Genomic DNA, 14,495 nt, shown 5'->3' with positions numbered 1-14,495 from the left:
AGATCTTTCTTTCATCTGAAGCCTTTAGTAACTAATCTAGTTTTGGATTTATCTATGATATTATATGGTTTTAGCTTCTTCTTAAATATTCACTTACAGTCTAGTGCCTTAATTTCAGGGGGGAGATCTACAAGTTTTCAAGTGTGATTAGTGACTAAAGAGTCTATTTCACTTTTTGTGGCTTCTTTCCAAAATACTTCATTAGGGGACGTTACGATTTCTTAATAGGTTATTAGGTTTTTGTCTGCCAGAAATGTGAACATTCGATCACCTAAGTTTGTTTCTTTTTTTTTTGTCTGTACTTTTCCTTAAGTTTGTTTCTTGATTCTTAGAATCGATGTTTCCTTAACTAGGGGTGTTCACATTATATGTCAAACCGACCAAACCGGCCTAACCTAACCCAAGTTGGTTGTTTTTCAAAACCACCGGTTGTTTTCGATTTGTATGAGAAAATAAACTGACAACTTGGTTTGGTTTTGGCTTTCATGTATGAAAACCAAAACCCAACCAAACTGAACCGGTCCTATACATTTCAGTAATTATTAATTAGTCCCTACTTCATGTTTGGGTCGGTTTTGCTTCAGGTTTGGTCGATTTTGGTTTAATTAATAAGTAAACCAACTAGGTTAGGTCGGTTGAAAAAAATGACTCAAATCGACCCAACCTGACCCGTGAACACCTCGATCCTTAACTAAGTGAAGTACTGACTCCTTGAGCATTTAACTCATGTTCTTGATTTCTGTTATAGACTTGGGAAGGCTCCCTATTTATTGTCTCTTTTCTCCATGAAAATATATATTCAAAGAATTCTGCATCTTAGGACTCAATTATTGTGTTGTACTCTACAACATTATCAATTGTTTTAATTACGAGGAACTGATAAGTTGCATTATTTTGTGCATATCTAATGAATACACAGTCATAGGTTTTTGGTCCAACTTCTTTCTTTTAGGTTCAAGTATTCCAACCTTTGCTAAACAACCCCAGACTTTTAAGTTGTTTAAACTGGGTTTTTGTGAAGCCAAAGTTCAAATGGTATATGTCACTTTCTCTTAGGAGGTATTCTATTATACAGGTGACAAGTCATTAGGATTGCTTCCCCCTACAAGTTTAGAGGTGCACCTGAACTAATTATCATATCATTCGTAATTTCCTTTAATGTTCTATTGAGTCTTTCTACAATTCCATTAGATTCAGATTAGTAAGGGGATGCGGTTTCATTTATAGTTCCATTTTCTTCATAGAATTTCCTGATGGTTTCTTTATCATACTCAGTCCCTCTATCTATTCTAAGTCTTTTATTTTCTTTCCTAACTGATTTTTTATTTTAGTCTTGTTTATTATAAAAGCTTGTTCAACCTTATCTTTTGATCTAAGTAAAACAACATTTGCATATCTAGAGAAATTATCTATGAAGGTTATAAAATATCTTTTTCCTCCTCTAGCTTCATGAAACCTAAGATTCTCTAAATCATTGTGCACAAATTGTAGTAATTCAGATTTTCTTTCTACACTTTTTTTAGGATTTTTAGTAAAATTTGCTTCTACACATACTTGACATTTTTCACTTGTAAAATTTATAGGAATATTTAACACTCCTAACTTGCATAATCATTTTAAATAAGGATCACTACGATGTCCTCATCTAGCATGCCAAATATCAAATGATTCAACAATATAAGTAGAATAAGAAGCATTTTTGTTCATAATAATATCAAAAATATTCAGTACAAATAATCCACCAACATTATATCATTTCCTAATAAATACATTGTTTTTAGTTAATAGGGCTTTGTTTGCTTCAAATGTGAGTTTCAATCCTACTTTGTTGAGGAGTGCTCCCGTGCTCCCGATATTAAGTTTCTCCTAATTTTTGGCACATGCAGCATATCATTCAGCATCAGGATCTTTCCTGAAGTCAATTTTAGGAGCACATTTCCTTTGTTAATGACCTTCGGAGTTTGTGAGTTTCTTATGAAGACTTTCTCTCATTCAGTCTAAATTGTGTACTCATAAGGAGCTACGGTCTCCACATATGTGGTTGGTAGCACCAATTTCCAATACCCACTCCTTCAATTTATCAACCAAGTTTGTCTCGACAACCATTGCTACAATCACATCTTTAGTTAAGCTGACATTTGGTTTCTCAAAGTCTTTTTTCTTTCGATTATGACAATCCCTCTTGTAATGTATAGGTTTGCCACATATATAGCTTTTTCCTTTCTTTTGTTGCTTCTTGAGTTTTTAGTCATTTTTCACATTTAGATTTTTTCTGAATTTTGTAGTCATTTCCTTCACCAGATTGGTTTTGAAAATCTAATTTTTATCATTTTCATCTTTCTTTCTATTGTTTTCCTCTATTTTGATTCGGACCACTACTTGGTCCAAAGTAGTGTCATTTCTCTTGTGCTTCATATTTGTTTTGAAATCATTCCATGTATGTAGTAATTTCTCTATGAGAGAACCAACAATAAATTGTCTAGAAGTACCGTGCCTTCCTTTGCTTGTTCCCCACAAGCACCTAGAACTCATTTATTTGGGAAAACATATCAATGTCTTCTTTCATGGTAAAATACAAGAAGTTGGCAATCACATATATATATATTTTTATTTCTAGCATTTTCCATGGCATATTTGTTGTCCAAAGCATTCTAAGTTTCATAGGCAAAATTGTACGATGAGTAAACATTGTACAGTTCATTGGACAGGCAATTCAAGATGTGGTCCTAGAAGAGGTGGTTAGCCATGACCCAATGTTCTACAACAACAAAACATGTTGGTTCCTCCATGTTTAGTGGGTTTGGTTCAGTAAAAGCAGAGGCTACCCCTATCTGTTCTAAGGCAAACAGAAGGCATTTTCTCCAACACTTGTAATCGGTTCCATTAAAAGGTCCAATCTTTGATAAATCAGGAATTGTTGATAGTATTTGGTTTCTCATGATGGGGTTAGCGGAGATAGATTCCATAAATGTGGTTTTAAGATTGTTGGAAAATAATAATAAATAGGATAGAATGGAACTTATCGGTGAATGTTTTCCAAACCAAACTTCAATAGTGTTGCAGAACTGTGAAGAGGGGATTGAGAATTGCAGAGAAAGGGAGGGATTATTCATGCCAGTTGGTCACTCTCCTTAAAACCGCACTTGCCCCTACGATGTAGCTGGGTAATTGCAAATCAGTCACCAAGATAAAACAATCCACATGCCACTGGTAGACCATACACTCGGTTACTAAACCTCCATGAACCACAAAAGAGAATGCTCAAGAAAGAAGATAGACTGAGAAGTGCGAATTTGTTGGTGTGTAACACACGGGTCGACCACCACTCTATTTATAGTGTTCTCAATCACCCGAATGGACACAGATGTGTCATTTCAGAGAGAAGTGTCTCACAGAGACACAAAACAAATAGGTAGAAGAAGATAGGAAACGTTTTAAACAGAACTTTGAAATTCAAAAGTCAAACAATTTAAACTGGTCAAAGGCAAAAACATTTCAGTGTAGCGCGCGTATACCTACACACGCAACCACGCCCCATCTTGGCTCGGTGCACGCGTGTGTGAAAAGAACCCCCAACCCCCCTCACATGCATGTAGAGATATATATTGCTCTCCTTCTATGGGTCCCTACCCATAGGAAGAGCAACCCTACTAATATACTCCAAGCCAACTCTTTCCCCAAACAATGTGGGACAAGAGTCTCCTACATGCAAGAGGACGGAAAGAAAGAAAAGACAACCAAAACAAAAAGGAGGAGAGGAGATTCTTGAAATTTTGAATCTCCCTCCAAAATGTTTTCATTGGTCAAAGTCCTTCTATTATCATGTCTTTCAGACAACATAGATCTTTTTGTAAATTTTTATGATTGTGAATTTAAATTTAAATTTATTTTTTAAACTTAGTTTTATTAGCTTACTTGCAGGCAAGCCCAAATGTCTAATCAACCCAAGTCAGACATATATTAGAGTTTGAATCTAATCCTAACAACCATTGCAATTATACAACAGGAACATCTCATCGTGAAGGACAGGAGAAATGTTCCTTGTTTGTCCAAGGGAGTCTCCTCCAATAAAAATTGTTCCAACATGATCTCTATTTGCACATCTCACAGTAAGACTGGGACCCACTAAATATGAGATGTGTGGGCATAGATCATGTTGGAATGCATTGGATTTTTTTTTGTTGGGAGGAGATTCAAACTCAAAGGTGTAGGCCAGGCCAGGCTTGGGCAGATAAAAAATGTTCTTACTACTATGTAAAACCCAACCCATGAACATCTTAGGTGGTGGTAGTGGTAGTTAGTTGCAAGGATTAAAATTATGCCCAATATGTCACCATATTGGTGTGTATCATGACTTCGGCCAAATCTCCTGCCCACGACAACTCTGCCCATGCATAATGAAATGTTCTTCATGTATGGTTGTGATCTCATGTGGGTAGAGCTGTCGTGGTAGGAGACGGACTCGTGTATCATACGGTATCGGCCAATATGGTCCGATATGCACCAATACAAAGCATATCAAACCCCATTTTGACAACAAGTGTGGATTGAGTTACTCACTATAAAAAAGGCACCTAGCATGATTTAGACTTAGGAATCCAAGTCACCTACCACCTAAGAGTATATCCATCCTTAACCATTGAGCTACCCTTTATTTTATGATAATAAATAAAATAAATTAACTTTTATTAACATTAATATCGACATACAATTCAAACAAACAACATATACTTATCTTCAAAAACTCCAATTACAAATTAAAAAAAAATCATATTCAAAATTAGTATTTTATAAACTAATAGAATAAATGATCTATCAAATCCATATTTTTATCAGAAAATGAATTTTAGTTTCAAGAAATTTATACAAATAAAAATAGTAATAATATGTTAATTATTTTATTACTTAAAACTCATAAATTTTCACATGATATGCACCTTAAAATTTTTATAAATTATTAATTAATATTTAAATTTGCATTAAATAACAATGTGTTTATTATTTACAAAATATTTGAGAATATAATATAAATTGAATCTATCAAATCCACTAGCCTACATATATATCAAAAAACTATTTTTTTTTTATTTTAAAATTTTATAAAAATAAAAAATATTAATAATGGAATATTTATTTTAGTAATTAAAATTTATGAGTTTTCATATTTTATGTATCTTCAAGACTAATAGATTATTAGTTGATATTTTGATTTACATTTTATAATAACATATTTATTATTTACAAAAATAAAAATATTGTTTACCATACATTCGAGAAATAATTTTTCAGTTAACTTTTTTGTTAATGTTAAAAATTATAAATAGAAAAATAGAAAAAATGATATAATAAGTCAAATATAATAGTTGCATATGTTTTCTACCTTAGAACTTAATAGAAAATAAAATTATAATGGCTTTGTGCATGTATGAATTTATAAAAGTCTATATATAACATGTGTCTTCGACTCTTAATTGATGCATTACAATAAAATTGCATAATATATATGCATCTCACTATATTATTGTAATATATTTCTTCATATATATTTTCAAAGTGTATCCAAGTATTTTCATATTTTCATCCGTATCCATACATTTTCAAAGTGTATCTTCTATCCATCCTTTGTTCATCACCGTCTCCCACACATTCAACTCCAATGACCCTTTCTCCTTTTCTTCGATTCTTATATCCTTAAATCCTTGCGTTATGTCACCAATGAAGATTATGACAATGACTGTGTGAGTGTCCATTGATCACTTGATACGATAAATAGATCATTTAATTTGGACAAAAACTCGAGTAGTCCAAGGCTCTAAGCAAATGCTGGAGTTCATAGATGGGCTTTTGTGGAAGTTTGGGGAGTTGATGTATTGTTACCGTCTTACTGGATGGGTAACGTTGGTTTGCGAAGCGTGGTCACACTCGTTTTTGATAAAAAGGAAATTTGCTTGAAGGAAGGGAAATACAAACAACAAATCAAAGCACCAAAAACGATACACTCAGACAAGAACAAAAAATACCAACTTGCAAGTAAAAAAAACAATACCGACTCAACCCTCCAAATCAAGGTTTTCAAAACCGACCTGGAATCGGAACCGTTTTGCCACCAATTTCCGGGTTGACAGTTCAACCATTTGGTTCAAATGGATTGCCAATTTCAATTAAAAAATAACTAAAATAAAAACAGCCAAAACCATTGAACAGATCAAACAAGTCAATGGTTTAACTACACAGGTCAATGAATCGCTGACCAATTCAAATGTTTTTGGTCAAAAACTGGATTTAGAATAAAACAGAACCAATTGCCTGAATGGTTTCCAACCCGAATGATCTAACCATCCGGCTCAACGGCGTTCAAAAACACTTCTCCTCACACCTCACTTCTTCGTCTCCTACTACTTACTAAGCTATAAACTCAAACTGAACTGCAACTTTACAATCGACAAGGACATTTTCCAACAGATCTGGTGGCCGAGACCGCCAACAGCCATTACAATCAAAACCACGCGCAGCTAGAAAGTAAGCAACCCCATTACAAGAGCGAGAAATAATACACATTTAAGACTTTAATCCATCCTAACGCCGGACATCTCCATCTATTTTCACCTTCAGTTTCTGGGGGTGGAAGGTTCAGCATTTGAGGGGCTGAACATTCCTGCCGCAAAGCACTCAAGTTGGGGCTAGCATCATTAAAAAATGATTAAATCATTTTTTTTCGAGCTAACCAAATTACACAAGGAGATAAAGCAAAATACATAAAGGCATAATAAGGGACAAAATGAACAGAAAACAGAGAATCAACCACATAAATAAACCAATTATTAATGTTCTATTAAGAGGGAATATTAAGAATACCAAAAAAAAAATGTAAGAGGGATTATTAATAAAATTACCACCAACTTGCTGCCAATGCAATACAAGTATACAACAGTGAACAGACTTTTCTGAAGCATGGATCAAAACTCGCTACTTTTGACGTGGCACGTTTCAAATGGGATTTAAAGTGAACTCGCCAGGATTTTCCGCGATTCTAGATGCAGACACCAACCCTTCTTAATTTTGGATCGAAACACGTTCTTCAAAAGCAAATTTGGTGACTTAAAATGGGTTTGGTTGGGGTAGGCAGTAATTATACTAATTAGTAATTACACAAAGCAAAAACATAGGCTGCGTTTGGTAATAATAACTTTTATATATATATACAACTTTTGAAAACGCTCCAAGCCTCCCACCAAATAAATCGTGAAGCAAGCACAGAAAAACAAAGCATTAATACTCTATTTGTATCCATATAGGAAAGGAAAATTTTTCATTCCAAAATATTTCAACTATATTTGGATCATAGTTCATGAATATATTCCTATGCATGAAACAGACGGTACTAGTCCTATGAGTGACCTTCCAAAATGGATTAAATTTGGCTAGATGTCTTTGTCAAAGGAATACATGTGAATAATAAGGCACAACACAATAAAAAAAGGAACGCTCATAAGATATATCATAGACGCTAATAACCTAATACATCAATTTGGGATAAATATTTACAAAAGACTGGTATAGAATGACTCAAGAATGTTAACGTAGGTCTTCATGCTCGGACTGAGTGTTGGTATCTCCCCAGTTTCCATTAGCAGCATTCTCTGTCATTGTGGCAAAACTCCAAATAGAAACACAGTTCTCATCACCTATCAGAAAGCAGGATGAAGTGAATTACAAAGAGGGGTTGTAATTAGATACCAAGTATCTTAAGGGAAAAAAAAAACCAAAAAACCTGTAAAGTAATAGGGGTGTTGTGCATGTAAAGATACAAAAAAAAATCTGCAAACTGCTATTGATGTTGTGCTACAATGTAGAGGTCTAAAACCAACATATTTGAACTACTCCAAATCAAGCATTAGTATTTCTGAGAGTCAAAAAGGTTGTATTTTCATTAGCGGTCAGCTGGGACTGTAAACTACATGAATAAAATAGATACTCATGTTCCTAATACTTTGACAGTCCTAGAAAGAACCAGTAATACATAACTTCTCTTTCCCTGTTGATAAAAGCTGTATTGCCTTCTGTAAATTCCTCTCAATAAATATCATTGTTGTCTCAAACAATACAATTATTTGCCCAAACATGGTGCTGGAGGAAATCTATTCAGAAGCAGAATCCTGGTAAATTTGGGTATGGTTTTCAATCACAAAGTCCCAACATAGAGGCAGGAAGCTCCTGCCTTAATTGTTCTTCCATGTCCATTGTAACTGCATTATCCAGCCCCCTTTTTTGGATAAGTTTCTTTCCATTCCTTCTTGGTTCTAGATGTTGGTGAGAATCCAAGTTTGTAATTTGGCTGGACACCAATTAAATACTGTAGGATATTAAATCATAAGAAGTTTTTGACTTATTTTTACCAAAAAATACTGATTTGGCTAGACATTTTTCACAATCTAGATACTCAGTCATATTTTTTTAATTGACCTCCAACTAGCCTGCAAAGCTTGTTTTCCTCTTCACCTATTGAATGCTCAACGAAAAGATCAAGAATTATGTGGAGATGCGTGAGAGCTGCTGTTTGTTGGACATTATGGGAGGAAAGAAATGCAAGGATCTTCTCGGAAAAGGAGAGAGGCTTGGAAAATATGGTTGAATTGATTCATATAAGAGTAATACACTGGCTGAAGACAATGAAGGAGTTCACAAACTTTCCAGCAAACGATTTGCTAAGTGGAAAAAAGATGCTAGCTCAGTTACAAGGAAGAAGAATTTGAATCCCATGTGGAACCCTCCACCTCCTGGGTTTATCAAACTGAATTTTGATGGCAGTAGCATGGGGAATCCAGGGCCTTCGGGTATTGGGGGGGTCCTAAGGGATGAGAGAGGTAATGTAATTATTGATAAAAAAAAAGAGAGGTGATGTAATAGCTTTATTCTCTAGTCCAATTGGAGTGGGAGAATCCTTGAGGGCTGAGGTGTTAGCAATGTTGGAAAGGGTGCAAAGAGCCAAAGAAATTAAAGTTAAGAAATTGATTATAGAAGGAGATTCTGCGGTTGTTGTGGATTGGCTGAAAGAAGACACTTTCAAGATGTGGAGCTACAGCAATGAGAAAAGAAAATTCAAGTGGCTGATTAAGGATATGAAAGTCCTATGTACTTGGGTTAAAAGAAATGCTAATTCCTTTGCTGATGGATTGGCTAGGCAAGGAGTTTTTAGAAATTCTGGGTTTTGGGCTCAATTGTAAGATTTTGAGTGTTTAATTCAGATGTATTTCTGTTCTGGGGAGTTAAGATTCTTTAGCTCCTCTTCCCTGTAACTTTTTTCCAATATTAATGAATTCTGTGGTTATTGATAAAAAAATATATATTTTTTTTAATTGACCGAGTAATATTTCCTGTAACGAAGCATCACCATGTATCTTTTTTATTGTATTTCATAGCTTGTTAACTTCCTTATGCCAAATAAAGAATAGGTTGTTGACCTGAGATTAGATATCTTGGTTCGCTTTAACCAAATTCTCTTTACAATAAAAACATACTTAGTTTGAAAGTTGAATCATAGCCCTATACCCTTATAACTCGAAATCAAACAAATCCATTTATTGTGAATTATGCAACAAAAATTGGATTTATCTCCAGAAAATCTATTGTCACAATTAAAAGCAGGTAGGTTTTATGCATTCCCTTTGGATTGCTTGAATTCGAAGATGATGATATTTCATTCGGATGCACACGCCTACCTCCACTACCAAAAGAGAAGAAAAGGATTGGGTTGGCAGGGAAATACCAATTAAGTTCAAATCATCATCACAACTATCAGGCATGCCAAATCTCCGGTGTCCTGATGATGAAGCAGCAATAGGCAAAAATGGATGGAAAGAGAAACCATTTACAGTATCTGTGCATACATGTAATGAATGGGTTAAAAATAGGGTGCAACATAGGAAAAATGCACACAAATATAGACAACAAATGCCCATTTCTGATATTGAAGCAATTAAATAGGCATACCATATGCAGCTTGAAAGCTTGCTACCCATTGTCCAGTTTGAAGATCATAAATGTGAACCTGACCATCCTGGAATCATAGTGACGAAATTAATTGATTTTACATCTGTTGCTTAGAGTTATTTGGTTTCACTTTATTCTGCTCAACAAGATAGACAAGATACTACCTGTCCACCTGTACCAAGATGATGACCACAGGGCTCGATATCAAATAATATCCGCTGGTTTGTTTGCTCGGATGATCTGTATAACCTGATTGAATGGGCCAATGAATTGACAAAAGAATGTAAGAATTTCAGACCTGTATGGAGGCAACTGATTACCACTATTTCATTATATGCTTGCATTAAACATGCATTAATCAAAATAGAACATTATATAGGTCATACCCTTGCCTTAATAAATGAATGCATATTTAAGATGATGACTACATTGTACAAAATCAGCAGTTCCTGTTGCAAAATTACACTACAATCTATAGAATGATAAATTCCTATTTTCAACACCCACACTTACATAACAAAGGTTTACTCTAATTGAGATGTTCAATCTGGAGGATAAAGATCTAGCTTCCCTAATCTAGTCTCTGAGAATTCAATCACCATGGGAAGTTGAGAACCATCAAGCATAGTGATGCAGGAGCTGAAGAGGAAAAATTGGAATTTTATGAAATTTTATGCATTTCTGTATTTTTGGACAGTAAGGGTATTTTTGTCATTTTGCAATTTTCTGTGGGGTCCAATGATAGGGTTTAATTTTTCTATTTATAGTTTGTTTATGTTTTAAATTTCAGAGGCATTGCATAAGTAGGATTAGAGTCGTCGAGTCTTCTTTCAATTGAAATAGGATATGACAGCTTAGTTTGAGTCCTACTAGGATTATTGAGTCTAACAGTTTGACTCCTTAGATTATTATGAGTCTAACAGTTTGACTCCTTAGACTATTATGAGTCTAACATTTTTCACTCCTAGGGTTATTATGAGTTTAGAGTCTATAAATATGTATGGACGTTTTAGACAAAGGCAATGAAGTTTATTGAGTTTTCTTCAACTTATGCTAGCTATGGTGAGTAATTCCCTGCCCTAGAATGATTCTAGGCACCCTGTGAGTGATTCCAGGTATTTTCTCTCTTCTTTCTCTCCCTATTTTCTCTCTTGTTCCTTCAAGAAGCCATTACAGCCATCAACAGCCATAAAACTCTGATCAAGAAGACCATTCAACATTCCCTAAGGACTAGAACTGAGCTGGTCCTACGTCAATTTGGTATCGGAGCTAATGGATTATTCACTCTGTTCTCACAAAGTGACCAATTTTATAGGCCTAGGGTATCTTCTAAACAATCTTACAGGTCTAGAATCAGTGATGATTGCGTTTCTGAACCATATGAAGGGTCTTTGGTTGACTTATTTGAGAAGATGGTGGAAGGAAACAGATCTAATAATGTTGGCTACGGGAGTAAGGTTTTCAAACATGTTAGAAGAGAAAGGGAAATACTAGATTTCAAAGGAGATGATGATCCGCAAGCATTCTTTGATTGGGTTGTTGAACTAGAAGAATATTTTGATTGACATGATATGTTTGACAAACAAAGGATTAGATTTGCGTGCATGAAGCTAACAGGTCATGCTAAATTATGGTGGAGAACTCTTGAGCAACAACTAGAAAATAGAGGTAATGATCCAATTAGTACATGGGCAGAGATGAAGAGGTGTTTGCAAGAAAAGTACATCCCACTAGACTCCCATGATGGTCTATATATGGAGCATAGTTTTCAAGGTGCCAAGGTGAGGCTAGGTGACAGGGGGGGGCGCCTTGTCGCCTAGGCGGGCGCCTAGATGATGGATTTTTTTAAGTAAAACCATATATCCTAGGGTAGTTCCCTAGGTTCCACAACCATCTTTCCTTAATAATTATTCATAATTTTCATAAGAGAAGTATAAATTTCATGTTTAAGTCTACAAAATCAACATTTTTCGAGAAGAAAAAGAACAAAGGAAAGAAAATTCAAAAAATATAGGGGTTGAACCCCTACTTTTGTTATAGGAAGGAAGAAAAGAAAAGGTGGAAGAAGATGTGGAAGAAGAAAATGTGTTGATTAGACAAAATTTTAAGTTCTTCCCTTGCTTATTGGTTCAAGTTTTGAAAATTTTGAGGGTTCAATCAAGGATCAAAATTTCGATACAATACGCCCCGTATTGGGCGTATTGTATTGTATCTTTGGGGTCCCAATAGACCTGTTTACAGGTGTTTTCGGGAACCCATTTTTTTAAATAATATATATATATATATAGGGAGGTGTATTGATACTTTGAACCATGGGTTCAATACAGCAGTTAGCAATGTTTGAATTGATGAAACCCTAACAAAATAAGAAAATAATAAAAATGAATTAGTATATAAACACATAAAATGAATATTTTAGTTTAATAATGTCTATTTTATAATTATAATGTTAAAAAAATAAAAATGTAAAAGTATTTTATAACCCAGTGCAGAAATCTGCTTGGCAACTGGGCGAGGCGAGCCTCCAAGGGCACCTTGTCGCCTAGGCGTCGCCTTGACAACTATGATATGGAGCTAACTAATTTCAAGCAAAAGAAGAAGCAATAGGTTACAACAAAGAACTTGAAGTCAAGGGAAAGAAGGTACAAAGTTGAAAAGAAAGTAGATGATTCCTTGCATGCTGATGTCTATCCTAGAGCTGAAGTTGAGAATGAAGCTAAAGAAGAAGAATTTCAAGCTATAGAAGTTGTAGATATTAAAAATCAAGAGGGTGCAGGCCAAGAAAAATAGAAATTGCTAGAGTTTCCAACAACCATGATCAGCTTGAGGTTAATGATCAAGAAGAAAATGGAAGTGGAGAAAGTTAAAGAAATTCAGGTGCAAGATACAAATGTGCTAATTGTAGTAGATCCTGGTAAGGAAGTAAGTGACTTTACCTTTCAAGTTCAACTAGAACCAATTCAAGAATTACAACCTGACATAGCACAAGTTCCACCAACATCAACAATGGAAGGAGTCCTAGAGATTGTTGAAGAACCAAGGATAGAAAAACACATAGAGATGGTGATTCCTAAGCTAGAGGTTGAAGGAAAAGTTCCAGTTGAAAGTTTGGATAAGCAAGGGGAAGATTCATCACAATCGCTAGTTGATGAATCAAGTGTTCAAGAAACTAATGTTATTGGTGATCTAACAAAGATGGTTATGGAGGGTAGTGTTTCTGAAATACATTTCTTTCAAGATCCTTCTCTATTTCTGTGTGTGGGCTCTACTCTACAGTTCGAGCATGTGCTGTGGGAAGTCCTACTCCTTTTGTAATTGGGGCATACCAACTTTTCACCCTCAAGTTCTTCAAAACTCGAGGATGAGTTTTTTTGAATTGGGGGGGGGGGGGGATGATGCAGGAGCTGAAGAGGCAAATTTGGAATTTTATAAAATTTTATGTATTTCTGTATTTTTGGACGGTAAGGGTATTTTTGTCATTTAGCAATTTTCTGTAGGGTCCAATGATACGGTTTAATTTGTCCATTTATAGTTTGTTTATGTTTAAAATTTCAGAGTCATTGCATAAGTAGGATTAGAGTTATTGAGTCTTCTTTGAATTGAAATAGGATATGACAGCTTAGTTTGAGTCCTACTAGGATTATTGAGTCTAACAGTTTGACTCCTAAGACTATTATGAGTCTAACAGTTTCACTCCTATGGTTATTATGAGTTTAGAGTCTATAAATATGTATGGACATTTTACACAAAGGCAATGAAATTTATTGAGTTTCCCTCAACTTATGCTAGCTATGGTGAGCGATTCCCATGCCCTAGAGTGATTCTAGGCACCCTGTGAGTGATTGCAGGTATTTCCTCTCCCTAATTTCTCTCTTATTCCTTCAAGAAGCCATTACAGCCATCAACAGCCATAAAACTCTGATCCAGAAGACCATTCAGCATTCTCTAAAGACTAGAACTGAGTTGGTCCTACATCACATAGCCTATCACGATTTGGGAGTCAGCCTAAACAAATTAATCAAGAGAAAATATCCACAGTTCTTGAAGCAAGGGTAACATCTGAGCTCTAAAGGAATTTATTATCAAAGGAACCCTACATGGTCTCTGAAAACTTCCCCAGTGCTTGAGAGGCCTGGATTGCCCAGAGAAAAATCACCAAAGTAGAGCTTTGGAGCTCCCTGTAAAACAGTGGTCCACAGATGCAAGTAGCTTGCTTGTACAAGGAAGAACTTGCAACTGCCTACAATCCTCTTAACCATAGAATATGCAGAACAATAATTCAATATTTGAAGTTGTCCCTATAGTGAAAACCCAATGGGAAGCCTTGATGGTAATGAGGTCCTATCACAAGCTCAGCCTTGTGTTTCTCATCAAGACCCTAGCTTTCTTCTTTTCCCCCATATGCTCCATGCCATAGTTGCTTTGGTGGATCTCTATAGTCTTCTCCCTCCCCATGGCAGGAAAGGAAAATTAAACTTAGAAATGCATCTAATATCATGCAGGTA

The 14,495-nt window shown here is 35.1% G+C and overlaps 1 protein-coding gene across 3 annotated transcripts in view; it reads right to left on the bottom strand.

Annotated features, from left to right (window-relative positions):
• Positions 1 to 7,280: 7,280 nt before the first annotated feature.
• LOC148877926 (Transducin/WD40 repeat-like superfamily protein) overlaps positions 7,281 to 14,495 on the bottom strand; it is a 44,805-nt gene continuing 37,590 nt past the window's right edge. For all 3 annotated transcript variants that reach the window (XM_088946849.1, XM_088946856.1, XM_088946842.1), the window contains 4 exons: positions 10,155 to 10,239; positions 9,991 to 10,057; positions 9,767 to 9,877; positions 7,281 to 7,685 (listed from right to left, as the gene is read on the bottom strand). In XM_088946849.1, coding sequence (XP_088802975.1) covers positions 7,576 to 7,685; positions 9,767 to 9,877; positions 9,991 to 10,057; positions 10,155 to 10,239 — 373 coding nt within the window. In that variant the 3' untranslated portion in view covers positions 7,281 to 7,575. The remainder of the gene's footprint in view (positions 7,686 to 9,766; positions 9,878 to 9,990; positions 10,058 to 10,154; positions 10,240 to 14,495) is intronic.

The sequence above is a fragment of the Nelumbo lutea genome, chromosome 1 (genome assembly GCF_056320005.1).
Source record: "Nelumbo lutea isolate HS-2025 chromosome 1, American lotus-T2T, whole genome shotgun sequence".
Taxonomy (NCBI): domain Eukaryota; kingdom Viridiplantae; phylum Streptophyta; class Magnoliopsida; order Proteales; family Nelumbonaceae; genus Nelumbo; species Nelumbo lutea.
This window is presented reverse-complemented; position numbering and strand designations above follow the sequence as displayed.